This window comes from Triturus cristatus, chromosome 9, assembly GCF_964204655.1.
Source record: "Triturus cristatus chromosome 9, aTriCri1.1, whole genome shotgun sequence".
NCBI lineage: Eukaryota > Metazoa > Chordata > Amphibia > Caudata > Salamandridae > Triturus > Triturus cristatus.
The window spans coordinates 885,209,330-885,236,427 of record NC_140592.1 but is presented as its reverse complement, the minus strand read 5'-3'; the positions used below and the strand labels follow the sequence as shown (position 1 = coordinate 885,236,427).

Sequence of the window (27,098 nt, the reverse complement as noted above, 5' to 3'; positions counted from 1 at the left end):
ACCTCAGGTTCACTGTTCAGGGGCAGCACTATCAGTTCAAAGTCCTTCCCTTCGGCGTGACAACAGCGCCCAGGGTTTTCACAAAGTGCCTAGCTACGGTGGCGGCACATTTACGGAGACAGCACATACACGTCTACCCCTACCTAGACGACTGGCTCGTTCAAGCGAGATCAGCCCAGCAATGTGCAAGCCACGTGTCCCGTACCATTCACCTTCTTCACAGTCTGGGATTCTCACTAAATTACCCAAAGTCTCATCTCCAGCCCGCACACGTACAACAGTACCTAGGTGCGACTATAGACACTCTGGCGGCCACAGCTCAGCCAAATTTAGTGAGGATCAACGGCATACAAGCGCTGATCTCCAAGTTCAGACCCAACCACTCGCTTCCAGCGCGAGTGTTTATGCAGTTGATAGGCATGATGGCCTCCTGCATCTTCATAGTCCCGCACGCGAGATTACATATGCGCCCACTTCAGGAGTGCCTAGCACGTCAGTGGAATCAGGCTCAAGGACAGTTGAAAGACCTAGTGTTGGTGAGCGGTCGGGCATACAACTCTCTGCATTGGTGGAATCCACAAAACCTTTGCAAGGGCCGACCGTTCCAAGAGCCTGTTCCACAAATAGTACTGACAGCGGACGCGTCTCTCCAGGGATGGGGAGCTCATGTACTCCACTACACAGTGCAGGGACTATGGACGACACAACAGAAGAAGATGCACATCAACCTTCTGGAACTGATGGCAATCTTCCTGGCCATGAAGGCTTTCAAAGTACATCTGTGCAACAAGGTCGTGTTAATCCGGACGGACAACATGACCGCAATGTACTACATACAGAAGCAGGGAGGGACACACTCTCCACAGTTGTCTCATCTGGCTCAGAGCATGTGGAAGTGGGCCATTCAGAGGAACATGTTCCTCATGGCGGAACACCTCCCCGGCAAGGACAACCAGATGGCGGATCTGCTCAGCAGACACAGCCACCAGATGCACGAGTGGGAGTTACACCCATCGGTACTCCAACCGTACTTCCAGCAGTGGGGTCACCCAGAAATAGACCTATTCGCGACAAGCGAAAACGCAAAATGCCAAAGCTTCGCCGCCAGATTCCCACACCCGCAGTCGCAGGGCAATGCGATATGGATGAACTGGTCCGGCAAATTTGCGTACGCTTTTCCCCCAGCACCGTTGATACCGCTGGTGGCTCGCAAACTCCGACAACACTCCCTGACACTCGTCCTAGTTGCTCCCACGTGGGCACGCCAGCCGTGGTACACCACCTTCCTCGAACTTTCCGTGGTACCGCATCAAAGGCTGCGGATCAAACCCGCGCATTTGACGCAGAACCATGGAGAGGTTCAGCACCCAGATCCGCAACAGCTGAACCTGGCGATCTGGCTCCTGAAGTCCTAGAGTTTGGCTATCTCAATCTGCCACCTGACTGTATGGACATCATCAAGGAGGCCAGGAGACCCACTACAAGAGCTTGCTATGCAGCCAAATGGAAACGGTTCGTCATTTATTGCGGTAATAATGACATTAACCCGCTGGACGCATCCATCCACAACATCATATGTTACCTCTTACACCTATACCGATGCAATCTGGCGTACACCTCTATACGTGTCCATTTGACCGCAATATCAGCCTATCTGCAAACCAGGCAGCACCTCTCTCTCTTCAGAGTGCCTGCCATCAAAGCATTCTTGGAAGGACTCAAACGAGTCATTCCACCTAGTCACCCACCGGCTCCAATGTGGAACCTCAACTTGGTCCTCACACGCCTGATGGGTCCACCCTTTGAACCTCTACACTCATGCGAGATTCAATTCCTTACCTGGAAAGTAGCCTTCCTGGTAGCGATCACTTCCCTAAGAAGAGTTAGTGAACTCCAGGCACTAACCGTTCAAGAGCCATTTATTCAGGTTCACGCCAACAGGGTCGTACTACGTACCAACCCCAAATTCATGCCCAAGGTAATATCGCAGTTCCACATGAACCAGACTATTGAACTGCCCGTTTTCTTCCAAAACCCACAAACTGTTGCAGAGAGGGCATTACATACACTAGATGTACGGAGGGCCCTCATGTACTACATCGACAGGACTAAACCCTTCAGGAAGACAAAACAACTGTTCGTTGCCTTTGCCCCACACCACAAAGGTAACGCCATCTCCAAAGCAGGGATAGCCAGATGGATAGTTAAGTGTATTCAAATCTGTTATCAAAAGGCAAAACGCACATTAACTCTTCCACCACGAGCCCACTCAACACGCAAGTTGGGGGCTTCCATGGCCTTCCTAGGAAATATTCCCCTGCATGATATATGCAGAGCAGCCACATGGTCCACTACACACACATTTACAAAACACTATTGCGTAGATGTGCAGTCAAAACAGCAGGCAGCTGTAGGACAGGCTGTTCTCAAAACACTTTTTCAGACCGCTGCAGCTGGCACGGGTAGCCACCGCCAATAGAGGGCACTGCTATGTATTCTATGCACAGATATGAATTCAGCAGCCCACATGCCTCGAACTGAATATGCTACTTACCAGTATGCATCTGTTCTTGGCATGTAGGGCTGCTGACATTCATATCGCCCTCCCTCCTCCCCGGCGCCTGTCGCAGCTGCAGCTCTCAGAATTATTGCAAGCATGGTCATCACTTTCTGTATCTACTCCATCACTGCCACAATGGCGAAAAACAATCTGAGGATGGAGAGGATGCCCATGCGCACTGTAGTCCAGGGGAGGAGTCACCTATCCAAGGATACTTCGAAGACTCTTCCAGGACAACAACGTGCAAACATCCGGACCCAACACTAGGCGGCGATCTATGCACAGATATGAATGTCAGCAGCCCTACATGCCAAGAACAGATGCATACTGGTAAGTAGCATATTCATTATCATGAGTTGTGTGGGAACTCTGAGTGGCAAGAAGCTTGAGGCTCCCAGAAGTTTCCAGTACTTTAAGGGATTCGCACAAGCCACCCTAGTGTTCCCCTGGTGTCTATTTTATGAAAATATCTAGAGTTGGTAGATTTGCCCTAGAAACAATGTACACACTGGCAGAAAAAGACAGAGAATACAAATATAACTGCATAACCATCTACTCCTGAAGTACACACACATGCTGGTTATTTGGCAAGAGGGTGAGTAAAAATGTAAATTTTAGAAACAAAAGATTTCACAAAAGTGAAATTCCCTGTTAATAATATACTTGAAAGTTCAGAATACTGAACCAATGACCAACAGCTCGTGAGCGTTAAAGCTACGACAAGACACCAACCGCTTTACAGGCCATTCTCACACATTTCATGCATCACACACACAAAACTATTCACACTGCCAGCAGCCCGCCCAACACATCACAACACTTGCATCAACAAACCGCGCCTTTCAAGGACCCATCACTTGCATACGCCCTTAGGACTGACAGAGATCACACTGCTTGGCAGCTGACGGATTGTTCAGACTGGTGTAACACAATGACTCCCTTTGAGGCTCTTTTTTTGTCACCCCTGAGCTAAAGTATGCTCCTTGAAGTACTGCAGTCAGTATGATAACAACATAATTTTGGGTGAATATGAGCACTCTTGATCCAGGTCATGAGGGTCTCCTGACCATGTGTAGGAAAGTGGCTCTGTATATACTGTTCCCAAATAGGTACAGTGTGTACAGAGTCCACAGTCCGCAGAGGTTTGGCAGAGGCTAAAGTTAGATATAACCTTACTCTTTAAAGTGGTAGCTTGGTCGAGCAGTAAGGCAGTATCAGAGGACAGTGTAAAGCATTTGTTGTACACACTCAGTCAGCAAAGGGTCTCACACACTCAAGAACTGAACTCTAGGCCAATGGTTTATATAAAAAATATATGGTTGTTTTATTTTAGAACCAACAATATGTATCAAAATATACTTTCTCAGAATGAGATGCTTTAGTTAAATACTTTGCAATAGGCAATTGACTTTTGCAGGGCAGGTAATATTTACAGTTTGTTGCAATAGGCAACACAATTTCAAACACAATAATACATTGAGTTCAATGGGAATTTTAAGTTATATGCAATTGATTACTTTTCTAACTCCAGGACTGGATCCTAGATTCAGTCCAGGGACAGTTCTTGGAAACAAGTAAATTCGTTTTAGTTACTGTTGAGATTTTTAAGCAATATTTTGCTTTTTTAAAAGTTGACACTTTGAAACTTTTTCTAATCAAATTACCAGTGTTATCCTATGGAAGGAAATTCACTTAGCAGGTAAGTGGGGTTATGGTTACTTTTCCTAGGTCAGTGTTGGATCCTAGATCCAGCACTAGTGTACCACCTGTAAGCAGTTGAGAAACTGCGTTTAAGTTACAGAGACGATTTTTAAGGAATTTTTATAAGTTTGCAAAATCGACACTTAAAAGAAATTTCACAGAAAAACAGTCAATGGTTTCCTATGGAAGAAAATTCAAGTTACGGGTAAAGTATGTTCTCGTTGCTTTTGTAATCCAGTTCTGGGCTCCTAGGCTCAGTACTGGGTCATCTATCTAAAACAGGTAAGTAATTACGTTTTCACAGTTGGTACGATTTTTAAAGAATATTTGTAGTTTGCAAAAATCGACACTTAGAAGAAATTCCACAGAAAAACAGTCAAAGGTTTCCTATGGGAGTAAATTGAGTTAGTGATGGGTACAGTCGTAAGTACTTTTCAGGGTCAATGCTGGGCACCAAGATCCAGCATTGGGATCTCTCCTAATAGCAGGTGAGAATTTCCGTTTTCGTTACTCGGTTGATTTTAGGTGAATATTTTAAAGTTTAGAAACTCCACACTTCGAAGAAGAAATTTCGAGAGAAACCAGTCAGTTACCCTATGGAAAAAAGTGAGTTATTGGCATTTGGGGTAAGTACTCGACTGGCAGAGTTAAGGTTCTGGGCATGGACTCAGAGGTCTCCCAGGGTCAGGTAAGTACAGTTGTTGCACCCTCAGCGGCTCAGGGGCAGCCGGGTGCAGAGTGAGTTAGGCCCAATGTTATCCTATGGAAGGCAGGGGGCCCTTGGTTGGTGGCTGCTGACTAGCAGGCCACGCGGTTGTGGTTGCTGGGCTCCTGGTCACTTGCTCAGGGCAAATGGGGAAGTAGGTAGGAGTAGAAGTTGCACTGCCAGGGCCCCTCAGGTGGCTCGGTGCAGGGTGCTTTTGAGCCTTCGGGCGCTCAATGGATTGCTATGGAAAAGCTCAAGGACGAACAAAGGCTGCAAGCTCGGGGACGAAGATTCTTCAGGTGCCACCACCACTTCGAGAGGTAAGTTGGGTAGTTGCAGGATAGGTAGGTACCCAGGAGTCGGGCACAGGGGGCCGCAGGGCGCCGGGTGCAGGGGTGCCTTTTGGTGTCGGGAAATCTTACCCTCTGTTGATCGCAGTTGGGGGGGTCCCTGGTTCTGAGACTGCAGGAGCGTCGAGGTGGGTCCTTGGGTGCCGGATTCGGGGAAGCTCACAGAGACGGCATGTCTTTGAAGCTTCCCCCTGATCTTCTTTGCTGAGGGGGGGGGTCAGAACCGGTGGGGGCCAGTTGCTGAGTACAGCAAGTGGCCTGGAGAAGCTCACAAAGGCGGCATGCCTTTGAAGCTTCCCCCTACCCATCCTGGGGGAGGAGACCTAGCACCTCACCCAGGATGTGCATTGTTGCAGGCCCAGGAGAGCGGTGGCTCTCCATCCAGAGGTTCAGCAACATGTCTGCTGTGTGGCAGCCTAGACAGCCTCACAGACAAGACGTGGATTGTAGGTTAGGTTTCAGGGGGCATCTCTAAGATGCCCTCTGTAGTGCTTTGTACATTAAATCCCCACACTGGCATCAGTGCGGGTTTAATGTGCTGAGAAGTTTGATACCAAACTTCTCAGTCTTCAGTGTTGCCATTATGGTGCTGTGGAGGTCGTGTTTGACGAGCTCTCAGCACCATGTACTCTTAAATGGCAGCACTGCACTTACAGTGCCCAGGAATGGACCTGGGTACTGTAGGGGCGCAGGGCTCATGCGCCTGTGCCCGCACCACTGGCATAGGGCACCCAGCTAGAGGGGTGGCTGATGTATGCCAGGGCAGTGTAGGTTGTGGGCATGGCACACAGGGATGTGGGCCATGTCGACTTTGTTTCGTCTTGTATCTGACACTCAGCCTGCAAGGGCAGTGTGTTTGTGTTAGGGTACAGGGCCTCTAAGGGTGGCACAATAAGTGCTGCAGCCCTTAGAGGCCTTCCCTGGTCACAAGGCCCTGGGTACCTAGGGTACCATTTACCAGGGGCTAACATGTGGCCAGGGTTTGCCAATTTGGGTTTGAGGTTTTTTTAGGGAAGGAACATAGGCCCTGGGCACCTGATTGACTGAGTGTGCCCTGGACTCCTGCCAAAGTACATTCAGCAATTCAGCAAAAAGTGTGGGCATACCATGCAATAAAGATGGCACTTTCTCACACCATGACCTTACATTCTTCAGGCATTGCTTGAAAATGATGCCCTGGGTCATATGGGAGTTTGTGGCTCTAGGGCACTACTAGTAAATGACAATATCTACAGTTAATACTACTTGCGATCTGTTTTCATTATTAAACCAAGGGAGCTACAATAAAACACTGAAAATATGCTCTTTTTCCCCCCCCAGAAAGTTAATTTACCCAGCACATTTAAGTGACAGACCAGTTTATTGGTTTTAAGATATTGGATTTGTAGTAGTCTTGTTTTGTTGTGTGATGTTAAACTGTCTCTTATCTTATTTCTAGCCTGTGTACCACTCTGTCTTTGCAATGGGAACCAGAAATAATTGCAGTAGCAGTGATGTACCTTGCTGGTCGCTTGTGCAAGTTTGAGATTCAGGAGTGGACATCAAAACCAATGTACAGACGGTGGTGGGAGCAGTTTGTACAAGATGTGCCTGTTGATGTGCTTGAAGGTAATGTCTGCATTTCATGTCAGCTTGTGAATTCTTTTTTGTACTATCACATTAAGAAATTTAGTATCCTACAGCTGCATTCAAAAATAGAAAGTTTTCAAGATGGTTTAGATAGCAACAACGATAACAAAATGGAAGTGAAAGAAAACAAGGAGGCCTCATGCACCCTATCCTGAATTCATTCATGCTTCCATATGACCTGCAGGCCTTAAAATCTACTCACCCCCTTGTTGATGTGATTTTTCGGGCCTACTGGCCTGCTCTAACATTGAACTCAAATTGGCAAATAACATTCAGGAAGTGACTGAGCAATGAAGGATCCTTTAATTGTTGTTTTTATCTTGTCATATTTGATGTGTGTCAGAGACCGGTCAAATGTAAGGCTATGTATTCTTACAAATTGCTACTTACTTTATCATGGAGATTGGTATTTGCCTTACTTTCTCTGAATGCAAAGTTAAAGGATTTTCTAAAGTGAACTGTGCTCAACTCACCCAACACAGTTTCCCAGTAAATCTGTTTATCTTGGCATCCCCAGATGGTATGATAGAAATCCCCCTGTGTTTGTCCACATCTCAGGCAATTCGGGTCACTGGCGCAGCACATGCGGTAGAGCCGGGCCCTATCGTAATAGACCCTATGTAGGATCTTGTATTGAATGAGACGAAGATGGGATTTAATGGCCACCTCGCGTTGGTGCATTAAAGCTGCCTCTCTGTCTATATTTTCAAGTGTACCCTAGGTTTAGTTCCCAGGACTCCCTCAGTCTCCCCAACCTGTCTGGCACATTATTATTCAGGGTCCGATATGTCAGCGAGACCGCCTTAGTAAGTACGTGCTCTTGTACTAGGCGTGCCTCCAATGGTGCATAATCCGGCAGTGAGGAGGATAAGGAGCCCTCCGCCTGCCTGGCATGCCGAAGTTGTGCATATTTAAGAAATTGGGAGGCTTGCAACCCAAAGTCCATCTGCAGCGCATTGAAACTTTTGAGTTTCCCCTTGGCTATAACATCACCTATGGTAGAATGGTAGAAATGCCAATGGCATCCCACCCCTCAAATCCTTCAGTTTGTGTATTTCCTTTAACCAGGGACAATGGCAAAGGGGTGTTTGTTTTGTAGGTTTGCGATCCCACCCCGATGCTTTCGACGCCGTGTCCCAGACCTCCAGTGTAACTTGTGAGGCCGGGAGAAGTCTTCCTTTGCCCCTTCCCCCGTAGAGATAATACATGTATGTGCGTTTCACCATAGTGTCTCTTTCAGGCCTGTAGGTGGGGTGGTCTGCCGTGGCGTGGAGCCATTCGTTCACCGGAGTTAGTTGTTCCGCCCAGTATTAGGCCTCTATATCGGGCATTGAAATCCCCCCATTGTATTGGTTGCGGTGCAGTGTGGTCAATGCAATCCTCGGCTGCTTCCCGAGCCAAAGAAGGGAATGTAGTTCAGCATCTACTGCCCGAAAGGTTTGCCGGGAGAGGGGGGGGGGGGAGTACTTATTTTGGAGGGCGTACTTATTTTGGAGGGCGTAGAGAAAACGGGGCAGGGTAATCATTTTAAATATAGCCGCCGGACCTAGGATTGTGAGGGGGAGGGATTTCCATTTCTGTGCATCCGCTGCAAAATTGGTTATGACCCGCTGGATATATTTCTGGTATGAAAGCCTCCTGTCTGTGGCAAGGTAGATCCCTAAATATGTAAACACAGTATGTACTATCTGCAGGGCCCAAGGGAGAGCAGGCTAGGCGGCCATAGCTCGTGGGCTGTAGATGACCGACTTGTGCCAGTTTCTGATGTAACCGGAGCATGCCCCATATAGGTTCATAACTTCAAACAGAGCAAGGATCGTGATAGTCGGGTGAATAATATAAAGCAGGATGTCATCCGCATAAAGCGAAATCTTTTCTTCCGCAGCATCCATTGGGGTAATGCGGAACCCCCGAATCTCCGTGCTCTGCCTAACCACGCAGGCCACAATCTCTATCGTAAGAGCGAAGTGTAGTGGGGAAAGTGGAAATCCCTGTCGGGTGCCCCTTCTGATGGAAAAATCACCGGAAATCTGGACATTCACCTTTACCCTCGCCCGAGGATCCCTGTATAAGAGACCTATCCATTGCCGTAACTTAGGGCCTACACCGAATTTGACCAGGGTGGCCTCCAGGAAGGGACAGTAGCAAGTGTGGGTCGTCTCTGTCCTGTACCGCCATGAGCCAGTTGTGTATCCTTCGTAGGTCCAACCGGGTCGCCCGACCGGGCAGGAAGCCAGTTTGGTCTTGGTGTATTAGGTTAGTGATGACCTGAAGAAGCCGCAGGGCTAGGATAGTTGCTAATATTTTCACCTCCATATTAAGGAGGGAGATGGGGCGATAGGAAGCACAGTCCGTGGGGGGCTTCCCCTGCTTGTGGATAGGTATAATCGTGGCCAATCGCAGATCCAGGGGTAGGATTCCCTCTTAAGAGGCATCCTGGAAAAGCTGCAGGAGGTGTGTGCCTATAAGATCTGCTTTTTTTGTTGTAAAATTCTGCAGGGAGGCAGTTAGGCCCGGGGTCTTCCCAGGACGTAGTCTAGTTGTAGCCATTTTGGTTTCGTCTGCAGTTATGTCCGAATCCAGGCCCTCCCTATCATCATCCAATGATGGGGTTTGAATGCCCATCCGATATTCGGATATGGCCGCGGGCGCCCTCAGGTCTTGGGCTTCATAGAAGCGCTGATAGTAGGACGCAAATATCTGTACTATCTGTACTATCTGTGTATCTTGTGTCTGTGTAATTCCTTGGGAGTCTACCACACTCTCCACCAAGCGGGCTTGCATCTCTTTACGGCTAAGCGACGCCAGGAGCATTCCCGATTTGTCGCCCACGTCGTACAGCCTTTGTAAGGTCGCTTGGGCCTGTGCCTTAGCCTCTTGCGTGGCAAGAGCCCTATGATGATGTTGCACGTCCGTTAATTGCCTCAACACCTGTTGGTCTCTGTGTGAGGTGCCATCGTTCTAGGTTAGGAATTTGAGCTCCATGTGGTGAGTTCTTCCTGAGCCTTCCTCTTTTCCCAGGCTATCTGGTTCTGTGCCCTATCCTGTAACACCGTTTTATAGGCCTCCCACATCGTGATCCCTGACTGCACCGAGCCCACATTTTCAGCAAAGAAGACCTTCGTGTCTGCTCGGAGACCCTGAAGCACCTCCTTATTCTGTAAGTCCCAGGCTGATAGTCTCCATCCCCCCCGAATGGTGCGGGCGCCTCTCCCACTCGGACATATAGGGGCGAGTGGTCAGACAAACTCCGGGCCATGTATTCTGCCTCATAAATGTCTTGGATGGCTGGGGGAGCAACACATAATCCAGTCGCGAATGGACTCTGTGCGCCCCCGAGTAATACGAGTACTGTTGATCCCCTGGGTGCAAGTGTCTCCATACATCCACCAGGCCCAAAGTGTTAGCCAGGTGGGCTAATTGTGTAACCGGGGTGGGGGGGGAGGGATAGGCTTGAGTGCCTGAGCGGTCTAGTGGGACATGCAACATGTCATTAAAATCACCCCCAATGATGTGCGTTGATCCCGGTGTCTCCAGCAGTATGTCTGTCACCCCGTGCATGGTCCTGGTCTGCAGCTTCGGCGGGGCATCAACAGAGAGGATAGTGACATTCCTCCTTCCCCATGTCCCCGTAACTCCCGCATAGGTTCCCTGGGGATCTATCCATGTCCGTGTGGTCCGGAAAGGCGGTGACTTTTTAATCAGGATAGCAACTCTTCTAGAGCCTGAGGTGTACCCCGTGTGTGCCAGGACCATATAGCCCCCCCCCCCCGTGCGAGGAACCCACATTTGGTCCCATTGAGATGGGTTTCCTGCAACAGCACCCCATCCTAGTGGGTGTGTTTTTATAAATGTCGACACCAGTCCTCTTTTAATTTTGTCACGCAAGCCGTTAACAGTCTAGGTAAGCACTGTAAAGGGGCTAGCCTCCAGACCCATCACGACCGATTATTGTGTAGTGGTGGGACACATGTATGTGGGTAATTAAATAATACCCTGTCCGGGAAATGTGGGTGATTGTGCATGTTCTCCAACATCTGTGACTGTACCTCAGCAATAACATTACGAACCATAAGTACAAAGAAACTGAATGTAACCCCTTACTCCCCAGTGTCACATCCCTTGCCAGGCGATCACCTTTGTATAGCTATCCATTCTCCCTTGGCGTGGCGGCTCGCGACACGGGACACTAAGGCCGGGGTCCAGCGCTGAGAAGGTGGAGGGGGGGGACCAGTTCTCCACCCCCCCCCCCCCCCCGCAGAACAGTCTTTTAAGGCACTCCCATGCCGCAGAGCACCGCGTCATCCCAGCTGAGGGCTGTTAATTCCCACCAGGGTATTTTCCCCCCTTCTCCAGATCAGCCAGTGTCGGGCCCTCCAGCCGATACTGGAGAACAGAGGCGCTCCACAGGGCCGCCCCAGCACGCACTCAGGGGTTCAGACCGATCAGAGCCGCCGAGGTCCAGCAGAAGCACCCACCCTTAGCGGCAGGGCAGTTGAAGGATTGTCCCCACTTCAGGTCCTCCGGACCCCTCGCCGGCGCAACAGAGTGCAGGATCTGCACCACCGCCCTCCCTGTAGTGCCGGTGCCGCCCTCCTACATTCACGGCGGGTCCTATTCCAGCCCAGCCCAGTCCTGGCACCAGCTCACAGAAGAAGAAGGGGGGGGGGGGGCGAAGGCACGGTCCCAGGAAGCAGAAGGGTTCACCCCCGCAGGCCTCTGTCACGCAGGGGTCCGACACCGTTTATCGCTCTGCGCCGATCTGTCATGCCCCCTCCGCCAGAGTTCCGACCCCCAGGCCTCACTACCGGGCGGCGCAGAGTCTCTGAGCCGCCCGGCTCTCCTGGGGGTCATTGCATGCTGCAGGCCCCCAGCGGCAAGACTCTCCTCCCTCGCGCAGCCGGTTGTCAGGAAGTCCGCGCCTACAGGTGCGACACAGTCTGGTGGTGTTCAGCAGGCACCAGGCAAGAGCTCCCACGGCACCTACCTGCCGGGGCTCAGGGATAGCACACGCGGAGGCAGATTATCCTCCCGAGCGGGTCCCCCATGCTCTGCGATGCGGAGGAAAAGTTCTGGATCAGCTCAGGGCCGCGCCGGCGCCATTTTGTCTGCGCAGACACATCGTCTCCCCGATAACAAGATCGGCAGTTCCAGGGCAAGAAACCGCTCAAAGCGGTTAGGGTGTCAGCAACCCCCGGGGTTTCAAAGTAGGTGTTCTCTGAGCCTGTAAACTGCCGGAATTATTGTTGGATGGTGCGTTCCACTGGAGCTCGGCAAAAGCGCGTCTTGCACACCCATGCTGTTGGCCACGCCCCCCTGTTGTGTTTGGTTTTAAGCAGTTATTGCTCATCCAGTCACTGACCGCCACCGTGCAGTTACGAAATGTCTCCGCTGTATTGTGGATATCATTGGTGTCCGACACAATGATCTGAATGTCATCTGCATAAGTCACCTGTGAAAGCCCAAAGGACTTTATCAGACTGGCCAGGGAAGAGACGTAGATGTGAAAAAGGGTCGGGCTCAATGACGAACCCTGAGGAACAACACACAGCAGAGTAAACGGCTCTGATGTGAATCCTTTGTGAGTTACTGCTCGAGTCCTGTCGATAAGAAATGAGTGAAAAAGTGCAAGGGCTGTGTCTGTAGACCTGGATCACAAACGATCAATCAGACAAGTATGATTGACCGTATCGAAGGCTTCGGACAGGTCAATTAAGATCAGGTCTGCTCTGCCGCCCTTATCTTAAGATGATCCGATTTCCTCTGTGGCCACAATAAGCGCAGTTCCTGTGCTATGGCACACAGTGTGAAAGGAAGAGCTGTAGGATGCCTTTTATTTTTTGGGTAAAATACAAGATAAAAATATCTTAAATGAATTATTATACAAATAATTCAGAGTATATCACCAGGTAGAAAAGTACTTTTTTTTAAATTCTGTGTGTGATGGAAATTAAGCTTTTAATAGGATCCAAGCAAATCAGAACACTTTACTTGGTGATGTGCAAGTGATACATATTAGCAGAAAACAAGTTTTCTCCAGATTATTGTTGGAGCTATATAGTTTAATCAGTAAAACTGCATGTTGGATGAAAATTTTGTAGCCATTTTAATTGAAAATGTCCTGCCTGTAAATGACAGCACTCTTCCACATCATGGTTTATTAATAAATTGTAACCATGTGCTCTAAAATGCACCACACGCTACATACCACACTTTTACCATTCTCTTGCTGTATGGGTGTGGCCCATTTGCTATACTTGTTCCCTGTGTGATGCTTGGATTTTTCATAACCCCCATGACTTAAGTGTTGTAACCTTGATTGCAAGAGCACCCCACTCAGAAAATTGTTCCATCACCCCTGGTTCTCATTGGCTGGTTGCAGTACGGGCTCAGCCTGTGGAACCGGACTTAAAATAAGCCAGTCAGATTGTAACTCACAACTGACATGCATGCTGCCTTGCAGTGCCTCAGTGCTTTGTCCAGGTTTGAGTAGCAGTGTCGGACTTCACTTGGTACGTGGTTCATCTTGACAAGTGCTTCTTCTATGCTTTTTAAGCTGAGGCAAGAAATCGTAACACACCAGCTGCCTCTGATGCTGGCTGTGTCACAGCCCTGCAACTCCAATCTCTCAAACTGCCATAGCGTGACACAACTGCAGACTCCTCTGATTAGTGCTCCTTGTTGAATCCAAAAATATAGATTTCTTTAATGCACAGAAGCGTTTCATCTTAGCATATCAGATTATATTACTGCATTGAGAGTATTTATTAAGAGTTTTTTATATACATAAACTGAGAAACATTCCCTGATGACAACGCCATTAGTGAACTAAGAGGCAAGTCTCGGGTCATGTATAGCCTATATGTGGGTTAGATTCTTATTATACGTGAAGCAAAAGTTTGGTCTTTTAAATCAGACGAGTTTTTTTGTACAGCACACATGCTGAACTTATCGAAGAGAACTGCAAGACATCAGCATATCCACACAATAGTCAATAAATAATACACACAACACAATAAGGAGATCCACACCAATTTATAAAAATAACCATGTATGTTTAGGCACCAGAATCAATTCATTCAGGTAAGTGTTTTTCAAAAGAAATGCTTTTGTATTTAAAAAGTTGACACTAAGTGCAATTTTCCTAAGCTGCAATGTTATCCTATAAGAAGAAAAGCAAGTGTAGCATTCAGGTATAGTACAGCGACCTACGGGACCAGTCTCCAGGAGTTAAGGTGAGTGGTGGGCAAGGCCCAGGGCAGCACCAGCAGAACAAAACCAGCGGTACTGGGACGGTTGGGTGCAGAGGTGCAAAACACAGTTGGGTGCCCAGTGTTACTCTATGGAGAACGGTATTTGCGAAAGGAGGCTACAGGCACAAACTAATATAGAAGCCGGGGAGAAATACCATTGAACGACCAAGCACCCCAATAAATATCTCCATTTCTCATGGAGATAACCAGGCCACAATGGAGGAACTCTGGCAGAAGCATTCCTAACTATAGACAAAACATCAACAGCATAGGAAGGAAAACGGGGGAGCAGGTCGATCACCATCAACCACTAATCACTGACTACCACCGACGACTAACCCTTATTTCATGGAACATTGCAGGGCTAGGCAAAAACGCTAGGAACAAGGAAACACGGGACTACCTTTGAAAAGGGGACATTCTATGCTTCAAAGAAACCTGGGCAATGACCACAACTCCTGTAGCTGGCTTTCATGAACAACGGATAGCTGCCATGAAAAAGAACATCTTTGGACGGCCATCATGAGGTCTGTTGATTTCATAAGTCATGCCCACAAATACAAAACCACAGACAAAAGAGTAAACTCTGTAGACCTGCAAGCCATGACAATTGATGGGTTTAGGGCGAATAGTCCGCTGTTTTGCCTGCTAAACTGTTCTATAAATCCGGCACACACACAAGCCTGCATGGAATTCTTCGTCACCACACTGGAAGAAGTATTAATCAAATATGAACACCACAATGTGATCATTGCCGGCAATTTCAATACGAGGGCCTTGGAAAGGGCTAAACGCATGTTAAGCAATGGTCGCAAGGCTGGCCTTTTGCTCTCTCGTCTTAAAAATGTCAAACTTCACTCGACTCGCCACACAAATCATGCTCCCCCTCATGGTGCCCTAAACCGACCTTTAGGAACATATTGACTATATTCTAACTAACAAGAAGTTGTCTAACAAGTTGAGAGACTTCACGGTTGACGATAGGCCATAGGCCTTAATGTGCAACGTTTCACCTGGGAATGGAATCTGCCGACCTTCAGAAACTAATTGGTGAACCCACGCTTCAGAGTCCTTAAGAATAAAATGGGCAGCCAATCTCGGAACCAAATTGCAGGAGTGGACAACAACGTTGGAAGCACGTCCGATGATAGATGTCCACTCGAGGGTGACAGGATACTGGGAGACCCTGATGGAGGATTTATGGCAGAAATTTGTGGGAAACAAATGTAAAAATAAAATGAATTCAAGCATGGAATCATCTCCCCATGAGCCCCGAGTAACGAAGTGACTGATTAAGTGCAAACGCGCCCTTAAGAAGGCACTCAGGGTAAAAAAGAAAAGGGGAACATCGCTAGGAGAGGTCCCCATAGCCACACTAAGGACAGCATACTGGAAGAAAGTAGGCGAGTGCAAGAGAAAAGTCACTGAACAGAAATGGCTCACAGTATTCGCCTTGATATAGGAAAAGAACCACGCCAAATTATGAAGAGATGCATCAGTTTCCGCAAGCAACGAGTGGAAAGCGTATGTAAAAGGACTATACTCGAGTGACTCGCCAGCTGCAGAGTACGTCACCTCTAAGAAGACCCCGGAAGCATGGAACTCTAAGAGCATACTGGCAGCAGGAGACCATCGGAGGCACCGGTTTCCCGGAAGGAGAGAGAACGTGGATGATCAGGATAATGAGAAACAACGGGGCCCCAGGACCAAACGGTATTCCTGCCCCGGCATTCAAATTAGCTCAAGAATTTTTTGTCTCAATTCTGACCCCATTATACAAACACTCTTAACTGCAACCATCCTGCAATTTTTGTCCCCATCCATAAAAAAACAATCATTCTAATCCTGCCAATTATAGGCTAGTTGCCCTGCTCGACGTAGAAGCCAAGGCCAATGCAAGATTATGCTATGCTGACGGTCCTCAAGGCAAAACTAATACCGGCCGTTAACTATGGTCACTTGACCGTCCCGGGAGCTTTAGACAAACTTATAGCAGCAGCTCAGGTCAAAGCATACAAGACAGTACCGCAAGCTCCCAGATATGCAAGGAACACCAGGCTACGACTGGAATTAGGGCTCTGCAGACCAGAACTGTCACTTCAGGGAGACTTAATCATGTACTACATTAGGATCCTCAAAGCCCCGAACAACACCCTCAGATATCCTCTGGAAACTATCTTCAGGTAAGCGGTCTCCCCTTGGCACATCAAGTTTGGCCAAGCATTAGAGACCCTGAAAATCGAAGCAGAAAGCTTATTTCTCCAGTACTGGGTTGTCTTTCATAGATTCACATGCTTGAATATTCCCCGTCGTCGAAGTGGGAGTCCCACGGTACATAACCTAGCAATGTAGTAATAACATAAGCCTAATACGCTTAAAAGAAAGTAAAACCATAGAGTTTTTATGGATAGATAACTTGTCACATATATAACATATTACTGTCATTATGTTTTAGTCCAAAATCCAGCCAATCAGGCGTCCGCACCCTCTAGTACCTTCTCCCCAGAGGCTCAGGCCCTCAGATTTTCTACCCCACGTCATGTGAAGGGAGTCTCCCTGAACTTGCTCAGTTTTTTCTTCTCATATCTTCTCAGAAGATTACCTCTATGATGTCTACTTCCAAGAAATCCCTCTTCAGACCTTGTGGATGTTGTGGTAAACTGAGGCTTCATTCTGAAGACCCTCACAAGAAATGTATTTATTGCTTTATATCCTGAACATCAGGTAAAAGATTGTAAAATTTGTTGGACCTTCTCTCAGAAGACTTTAAAAGACAGAGAAGGGCGTCTCCTTCTGTGGCTACAGAAGTTGAAGACTTCAGAGAATCCTCTTTCAGATGTGGAGAGTGTCTCTTCAATCAAAACTGCTCTCTCCTTGAAGAGAACAAGTGACTCTCAGAAGGTTTCTCCAAGACCTAAAGTGGTGAAGAAACATCATGTTGATAAGCCCACTACCCAACCTTCAACTTCAAAAGGGGTTGCTTCGTCGGCGGCGCTTGCTTCGTCGGCGGCGCTTGCTTCGTCGGCGGCGCTTGCTTCGTCGGCGGCGCTTGCTTCGTCGGCGTCTTTGTCGTCGACGGTGGCTTTGTCGTCGACGGTGGCTTTGTCGGTGGCTTTGTCGTCCGCAATACCGGCTACGACTCCATCCATAGATCTGGTACCACTAAAGGCTTCAAGCTCTTTGCTTCAACGACGACATTCCTCTTTGGTACCCTATTGCCAATTCAAGCGCCTTCTCAGCCTCCAGAGGTGTTATTTACGTCTGACGATGAGAAATCCGAAGATGACAGATTTCGGGCTGCTCGCAGTCCCTCTGAACTTCTAATAAAGTGTCAGGAATCTGATGATGACTTACAAGAGGAAGATTTCTCTACTTGTGACATTCAACCGGCGCAGGAACTTCCGATGGCACAAATGCCTTTAAGTCTTATTTCCGACCTCCAGTATATGTTGGATGATTACTACTGCCGTTTTCCACGTTCTGTGCAAACTTCCCCAACGCCGCAGGTACCTCCACAACCTCTTCCAAATAAGGAATCAATGGCTACACCTACGTCGGTGACCAGAGTTCAACATCTTGAAGTTCCTCAAATCATAGAGGAAGACATTGTCGACGAGCAGGATGATGACGGTCACAAAGAAGGTGAGCTGGATGACGGATCCCTTCTTTCTGAATGGGACAACTATCAAATCCAAACGCCATTTCCCGCTGATCCAGCGCCTTTGGAATCTCCATCGGTCAACATCGGTGGTTTTCATTTGCTCATGGAAAGAGCAGCTAAAAGATGCCACCTTCCTATGACCACCAGAGAGGAAGATTGTTTCCTGTATGATTTTAATTATCAACCTCAAAAACAAGTCAGTTGTATTCCAATTTATCGATTTTATCTGGCAAGAAGGCCTCGAGCTAATGCAAAATCCTAATTCCATTCCAGCTATCCTTCCTAGGCTAGATAAAAAAAATACAAAGCCCCTCCAAATTCTCCTGCTTGTCGAATTTCGCAAACAAAGCCTGACTCCATTACTCAGGCAGCTCAGCGTCGATCCAGAAACCCATCGTCTCCATTGTCTGCACCGCTAGATCGAGAGGGTAGATGCCTGGATGGTATTGGAAAGACATTTTCCACTATAGCTGCAACTACAGTTCGTGCGGCCAATTCTTTAGCTATTTTGGGCCGTTACGACCGCCAAATGTGGTCAGACATATCTCTTATAGACCTTATCCCTGAAGTGTCTAGGCCAGAGGCATTAAAAATTCTCCAAGAAGGAGAAAGAATTTCCTCGGAAATTATCGATTGCGCTGTTGATGTATCGTCCACTGGTTTCCGTCTTTTGGCGGGTGAAGCAGTCCTCCGGCGTCAGGGCTGGTTACGGGACACGTCATTCCGTCAGGAGGTACAGACAAAAATACTGGACATGCCTTACGACGGTGAATCATTGTTTGGCCAGCATATAGACTATGCCCTTCAAACAATTTAAAAGGACACTGACACTGCTCGTGCTCTTGGGACTTCACAGTTCAAAAAGCAGCCTTTTGGAGGCGCAAGAGGTCGTGGCTCCTCTTCTTCCTTTCGAGGAAATTCTAATCAGTACAGACAAGGACAAAACCGCTACTCCTCCCAGAATCAGCAGTCATATAGACAGCAGCATTCTTCCACCTATAGACCATACAGAGGGAAATCCTCTTACAGAGGGAAGGATTACTCCAAAAAACAATGACTTGCACCGCACACCGTCGCAGAGTCCTCCCGCTTTTTCAAAAGTTGGAGGTCGAATCTCCCACTTCTACTCCAAATGGTCACAAATTACTACCGATCAATGGGTGCTGAATATTGTGCGCAGGGGACACACGCATTGGAATTTGTAAAAATTCCTCCCAATTCTCCACCAAAAGGTCCCCCTCCTGCTCACCTAAAAACTTTTGAATCAGCTAAAAATGTTACTACGAAAGGGCGCGATCGAAGTGGTGCCAAAACTACAGAAGGGCAGGGGGTTTTATTCAAAGTTCTTCCTCATACAGAAAAAGTCGGGAGACTGGCGCTGTGAGAAGTTGGCCTGATATATGATGTCACTAAATCTAGTGTACACCTTGTATCAGTCCAAACAACCCTTATGGTGATTGGTTGTAAAGTCAACCTTATAGACCAGCTATCCTAGTGGTAGCATGGACAAGAGCAGTCTTAGGCTAAACTCTGTATGGCATGTGAAGCCAGCTGTGATACCATACATAATCCCTTGAATACCAAATGAAAGGACACCACAACAGATATATATATCAAATAAAGTGTATTCATTCTAGTCAAACCCTCAGCACTCTTTATGAGATTCGAGGTCAGTACAACACAGTCTTATTCAAGCATACATGAAGTCACACAGGTAAGTAACACAGTTAGGCCCTAGGGGCCACGCAAACCATATACTAAGTAAGTGGTATAAGGACCACTGTCACGGGAATAGGATAGGCCTAGGGAATCGCTGGGGCTACACTATACTACCCAAGGTTAGGAAGTGGGAGGCCCACGGGATTCAGGTGCAGAGTGGAAACACGCACGCGTAATGCGTATAATCGATAGAAATAGTACAGTTTAGAATTAATAAGATTTAGGACACTTCTGGAGTAGCTAGGAAGTCGAGACTTGAGAACTAGACACTAGAATAGTCAATACCCTGATGAGCACCGGAGTACCCAAGTTACCTAGCCTACGGGCTGCGGGTGTATAGGTGTGAACTTGCGTTGGGTTTCGTCGTCGACTCCTATGGATGCCTGAAGGAAAGATGCTGACAGGCAGTCAGTGAAGAGTGTCCGGTGGATCCCAAGGCCGGGATCAAGAAGGAAGGATACCTGCAAGCACAAAGGACAGAGTCTGGGTCACTAGCCAGTAACCACGTGGAACCAGGAAGGAACCAGGCGATGTCTGGAGATTGCAGGTGAAGAGGTGAAGCTTGTCGCAGCAGTCACGGGTACCAGGAGATGTCGAGGACGACCAGGACCAGGAGGCGAGCTGTCCCACGAAGGCTCTTGCTGTCGGCGGCGTAGAAGTCGAACTAGGACTCACCAAGCCCTGGCAAGCGGAACCCACGAAGAATGGAGGAGTTGCTTCTGGTGCAGACCAGGAAGGTCTGGGGTGCTTCTCTATTACAGAGGAGCAGGAGCCAGTCTGGAGGAGCCAAACCAGCAGTAGAAAATCGAAGGTGTGTCGTCGCAAAGGTTACTAGCCAACGGGCAAGCAACCGGACAGACGCGGCAAGCAGGAAAATGCAGAAGGGCCCCACGCAGGACTCGTGGAGTGTGGGGGGCTGATCTTCAGTGCAGATGGTGCTTGGGGTTGGGGCTTCTCAGTCCCCGGTGCACAACTTCGAGGGTGCCTCAGAAGCTGCGCTGGAAGATACTCGCCACTTTTCCCAGGTAGCCGGTCCCACGTCTCTCGTCGCCTCCACGGATCTCAGCTCGGCTGTGGATGTGGATCAGGGTCGGAGAAGTCTGGAAGTCAAGGCTCTGGTCAGGCTCTGCAGTCGGTCCCTCGTAGAACTTCAGCAAAGCAAAGGGTAGTCTCTTGATGGTGCCTGTTCGCACAGGGTGACCACTCTTTGGCCACAAGGGAGATTCTTCAGTCTTCTTCTTTCGTCGAATGTCGAAGGTCCAGAGTTTCTGTTCAAGTTGCAGGTTCAGGATAATCTAATCTCCTGGGGCCCAGCTACCACACTTATACTAATCTGGGGGGCTGGGTTGCCTGCTAGGTCACGCCTTATGGGTGGGACCTGGGAGGGGGGTGGTTACACCCCCTTCCCTTTGTCCAGTTTCGCGCCAGGACTGGGGCTGGAGTGCCCCAGCACCGGTTTGAACTGGACTATGCATGAGACACCTTGTGTGCCCCAGGCAGTGTCTAGTTTCTTTCATCCCTCCCTGCCCCAATACACTAAGGCCTGTCTGGGGTGGTGCTAGCACCTCCCAAGGCAGGAAACCTATTGTCCAAGCCTCCCGTGCCGGGATCACTCCCGGCAGCAGGAGGTCAGACTTGTGTCATGGCAGCAGCATCCATTTTGTGATGCTGGGGCTCTGGTTAACTTCAACCGGGTAAGTAGGTTTCAACATGTCTTCTCCCTCTAGAAGGGAGGGATAATATCCTCATCACCAGAAATGGGATGGGGGTTTTATTCCACAGTGTTAGACACCTTACACGACATGTTTCGATAAAGCCAAACCATAGTTACCATAACCGTCTAAGATTATAAGGCACTTTAAGATTATATGGTAGGCTATATCATAGAACAGCTATAAGGCCATGGTTCCGAAAGCTGCAGACAGGCTCAGCTCATGCTAGAGCACCATCTCACATGTTACCAAGCACTCTGCCTCCAGGATTGTTAAGGCCTGCCATAGGAGTGGCTCACAGGTAAACATGTGTCTATATATAAGGTAGGTATAGGAATACTACACCTAAGCAAGGGGTGATTACACGACCTTGCCCCAGCTGAGTGATTAGCCAGTTGTGTCATAATGGAAGGCCAGGGCTGGCATAATACATGCTGCAGCCCCTGGTAGGCCTAGGGTACACCTATGCCCTGGGTACCTAAGGTACACTGTACAGGGGCCAATAAGGTGATCCTATCCAATTGGGTTATGCACCTAAAGTACATAGTAATAGTTTAGAGAGAGAACAGCTGGGCTATGGGTCTGATTAGCAGGCCCACAGCCACATCTAAGTCGAAAACCAGTAAAGCAAAAGCAAAAAGTGGGGTGAACATAGCTTTGTCCTCTACTATAGGCCCCAGTAACCTGGGCAAGTACAGACAGACTCCTTTTTATCAATGATAGGATAGCTGGTCTATAAGGTTGACTTTACAACCAATCACCATAAGGGTTGTTTGGACTGATACAAGGTGTACACCAGAATTAGTGACATCATATATCAGGCCAACTTCTCACATTGGTGAGCAGCGGTTGGGATCTGAGCTTGCTGTTGTAATACCATTGTAATCTTGAGATACTAAATTGAAAGATCACACAGATATTGTCTAGGTACATATAACATAGATTATAATACTTAAGTCCTACTGGACTTAGTTGTTGTAGATTGAAGGGCCTAGCACACCCTGACTACAACTACTAGAGAGGTTTAGTAGATACAACTAGTGTAGGTAGGTGCACACACCACACCCTCACTAGATCATGTCTCTGGGAGGAGATCTAGTAGATTCTCTCTCAGGAGGGGCAGGTCTTAGAAAGATCCCCTCTAGATATGATACCCTAACTTTTCAGGAGATGAGACAATTGTGTACCTCCAGAAAGTCAAAAACAGGGTGCAAACCTTACCCTCCTTCAGCTAGTAGAGATCCTAGAGGAGTATGATGCCCTTAGGGCCTCCCAGGCTGGTACCCTAGGTACAGGGGAGGGTCTACCCACTACAGATGATTCAGATGGGACTTCAGATGAGGAGGTAGACAGCCAGGTCAAAGTAGGAAGACTTAGCCAGGCTAACTTCAGCTTACATGGGAGTCTGCATGGGCTTCCCCCATTCAGACCCCCAAGTGGACTTAACCAGAGAAACAGGAGAGACAGATCCCCCTTCAAGGGAATCCATCCACTCCCATGTCTCTAGCATCTCTAATGCCTCTTCTCACAGGGGAATGACTCTCCACCCCCCCCCCCCCCCCCCAGAGAAAAGAGCATGAAGCCAGAATGAGGGAAGCTAATCTAAGGATTGAGAGGGAAGAACTTGCCCTTGCCAAGGAGAAGCTTGCTCTGGCTAGAGAGCAGAAGTTAAGTGGGTTAGAACCCACTGGTGGCAGCAATATCCCTAAGGATAGAGACAGGACCTATGATAATAGAAACCTGAGCAAGATTGTCCCTCCCTACGAGTGTGGGGATGACATCCACAAATGGATAACTGCTTTGGAGAGGGCTTGCAAAGTACAGTAGGTACCCCAAAGTCAGTGGGCAGCTATATTGTGGCTCTCCTTCTCTGAGAAAGGTAGAGACAAGCTCCTCACAGTTAGTGATGAGGATGCTGACAATGACACTGTCCTGAAGAGTGCTCTAATTGATGGGTTTGGCCTAACCACTGAACAATACAGGTTGTTGTTCAGGGATACCCAGAAGACACAGACTCAGGACTGGACTGACTTTGTAGATTGTGCTACTAAGGCTTTGGAAGGCTGGCTATTGGGAAGTAAGGTTAAGGACTATACAGGATTGTATAATTTGATCATGAGAGAACAAATCCTTAACAACTGTCAAAACCAGCTACTGCATCAACACCTGATTGATTCTGATCTGACTTCTCCCCAAGAATTGGGAAAGAAGGCAGATAGATGGGTCAGGACTAGAGTTAAGCAGAAAAACCAGAACCAGGGTGGTGATCAGAAAAAGGCAGACCAGAAGGGTAATGATCAGAAACAAAAAGACCAGAAGTCTTCACCAGGCCCCCAAAAGGCTCAGGGGGAGGGTGGTCCCAAAAAGGATAAGAAGAAAGATGGCCAAAAGAAACCATGGTGCAACTATTGTAAGTCAAACTCACATTGGTTTAGTGAGTGCACCAAAAAGGATAAGCCCCCAGCCACCATTGCCCCTAAGGCAACTGTACCCCCTAGTTCAGCTGTAAGTGGTGGTTCCCAGCAAAAGGGTGTAGTAGGGTTAACCCTGGGAACTGAGGAGGATTCTGGCCTAGTCAGGATACCTACTCAGGCTGTTCTGATCTGTGATGGGGACATAGCTTTGTCCTCTACTATAGGCCCCAGTAACCTGGGCAAGTACAGACAGACTCCTTTTATCAATGATAGGATAGCTCGTCTATAAGGTTGACTTTACAACCAATCACCATAAGGGTTGTTTGGACTGATACAAGGTGTACACTAGAATTAGTGACATCATATATCAGGCCAACTTCTCACAGGCGCCCCATCTCGGATCTACGTGCCGTAAACAAATATATCAAGAGGCAAACTTTTCGCATGTTGTCGCTTCAAGAAGTGCTCCCTTTTCTAAACCAAGGAGAGTTTATGACAACTTTGGATCTTCATGATGCCTATTTCCATCTGCACATACTGCCGAGACACAGAGTTTCTCAGATTCAGAGTAACGGAAAGGACTTCAAATTCAAGGTTCTTCCATTCGGCCTTCGTTTCGCTTCCTGAGTGTTTACAAAAGTCCTTGCACCGGTGGCAGCTTACCTTCGTCTACAAGGAGTGCAAATCTTTCCATACTTAGATGACTGCCTACTGAAGGCAAAGTCATTCGAACTGGCATCCAAACAAACTCTTTTCTGCAGGTCCCTCTTCCAATCTCTGGGCCTCACATTAAACATGGACAAATCTCAGTTTCTCCCAGCTCAAAACAGACTGTTCTTGGGAGCCATTCTAGACACCAGGCAAGGAAAAGCTTTTGTGTTGCTCGAAAGACGTCAACGTCTTTGCAATATAGCGACTTCTATCCATCTAAAAGAGTCAGTTTCTGTTCGACAGTTGAAATCTTTCCTAGGGATGTTGTCCTCGTGCATTCCTCTAGTCCCTCACCGCCGCCTGCAAATGAGACCTGTCAAGGAGGAATTGGACAAACAATGGGCTCAAGTCTCAGGAACTTTCAACGACTTAGTCAGTCACACATCAACTAAAGAGAGCTCTTTTATGGTGGACTCACGAAGAAAATATCTCCTCAGGGCGTCCATTTCTGGCGGGCACTCCAAATTTCACCCTCGCTACCGATGCGTCTCTCGAGGGTTGGGGCTCCCACTTACAAGGACTGACTGTAAAAGGCAAGTGGACCGTTCAACAAAAGACAAGCCACATCAACCTTTTAGAGTTACTGGCCATTTTTCTGGCTCTGAAAGCTTTCCGAACCATCATTCAAGGAAGCTCAGTGTTGATCCGTACGGACAACACAACGTGCATGCATTACATCAACAAACAGGGAGGCACAAGGTCCGTCTTGTTGTCCCTTCAGGCTCAACAAATTTGGAATTGGGCGATTCAACATCACATCGTCCTCACAGCAGTTCATGTTCCGGGAGCGTCGAACAATCTTGCGGATTCCCTAAGCAGATCGTTCACGACCAATCACGAATGGGAATTGCACCAACCCATTCTGGATCACATTTTTCAATTATGGGGTCCCCCCAAATCTGGATCTGTTCGCAACATATCTGAACCGCAAATGCCTGTTCTACGCAAGTTGGCTTCCCCAACCAAAGTCATGCGGGAATGCCTTTTTGATGAACTGGTCAAAAATATATGCTTACGCTTTTCCACCAATACCTCTAGTCCCCAAGGTTTTGCGGAAAATGAGCAAAGAACCCTGTCCCATTATTCTTATAGCCCCCCGGTGGCCTCGACAAATCTGGTTCACGGAACTCTTGCTCCCGTCTCAGTGCGACCCGATCATTCTTCGCCCTCTTCCAAATCTTCTGACCATTGAACATGGACAAATTTGTAATTCCGATCCAGCATCTCTTCGTTTAGCGGCTTGGAACCTGAGCACTATGAATTTGAAAATTTGGACATTCCTTTAGATTGTAGAGAGGTCTTGGCTAAGGCTAGAGCACCTTCAACTGTGAAAACATATAAACTCAAATGGAAACGATTCTGTCTATGGTGCAATGAAGCTCAAGTACAACCTATACATTCCAAGCCAGAACAACTTTTGCCTTTCTTTTTGCACCTAGGAAAATCAGGCCTCTCGTACTCTACCCTTAAAGTTTTCCTAGCAGCAATCTCATGATTCCGTCAAGATGGCTCCAACTCATTTTACTCGTCAAGAGTAATTCAACAATTTTTCAAGGGTCTTTTTCGAATGTTTTCTCCGATACGTCGGCCACCTCCACCTTGGCATCTAAACATTGTATTGGCACAGCTCATGAAACCACCATTTGAGCCAATTCATAAGGTCAGTCTCAAATATGTTACTTGGAAGACTTCTCTACTCCTGGCTCTTACATCCTCCTGCCGGGTCAGTGACTTGCAGGCGTTTACTACTAAACCACCTTTTCTTCAATTTACTAAAGACTCTGTCCTACTCCGCACCAATCCGGCCTTTATCCTCAAGGTGCCATCAGATTTTCACCTCAATGAGTCAGTTGTTTTAAAAACATTTTTTCCAAATCCTCATACTCCTGCAGAGAAAACGCTTCATTCTTTGGATGTCAAGAGATGTCTCAAATTTTACCTTCAAAGAACAGCTACTATTCATAAGAATGACCAACTCTTTTTGGCCGACGGATGCGAAAGGGTCATCCGGTCACCAAACAAACTATAGCACGCTGGATATCTTCTACTATTGCTTTTTGCCATCAACAAGCTGGAAAACCACTTACATCAACCGTTCATGCGCATTCCACCAGGAAGGTTTCTTCTTCCACTGCGCTATTTGCTGGGGTGCCTCTTCAATACATCTGCAGATTTGCAACATGGTCCAGCAGACACACCTTTACGAGACACTACTGTCTGGATGCTGCTGACAACACGGACACGGCTGTGGGACAGGCAGTCCTTCGTAATCTTTTCAAATAAGGTGAGCCTCTGATGTTTCCCTCCTCCTGTATACAAGGTACATTTATTATTTATTTATGTGTATGTGTGTGTATATATATATATATATATATATATATATATATATATATATACTTAAAAAACCATATGTTTCACACACGTTATAGTTAGGAATTAGCATTTAAAAAACCTTGCAAATTCACTTAAACCATAGGTTTCACACATGTTCTAGTTAGCTGGACATTTCACTCGTAAAAAACCAATGAAATTCCCCCGTTATAGTTAGTTCAGGTAACTATAACTCGCGCGCCCGCAATCCACTGCTCATGACGTCACATATTACATCACTCATGACATGGTCAGTGGCATCACTCATGACATCATCCTTGTGATAGAGTGGCGGTCGCGCGAGTTATAGTT

General features: G+C 47.7%; 1 protein-coding gene across 6 annotated transcripts in view; it reads left to right on the top strand.

Annotated features, from left to right (window-relative positions):
* The window catches only part of CCNK (cyclin K), a 426,168-nt gene that overhangs the window by 190,003 nt on the left and 209,067 nt on the right, over nt 1-27,098 (top strand). For all 6 annotated transcript variants that reach the window (XM_085626423.1, XM_085626425.1, XM_085626421.1 and 3 more), the window contains one exon: nt 6,756-6,925. In XM_085626423.1, coding sequence (XP_085482549.1) covers nt 6,756-6,925 — 170 coding nt within the window. The remainder of the gene's footprint in view (nt 1-6,755; nt 6,926-27,098) is intronic.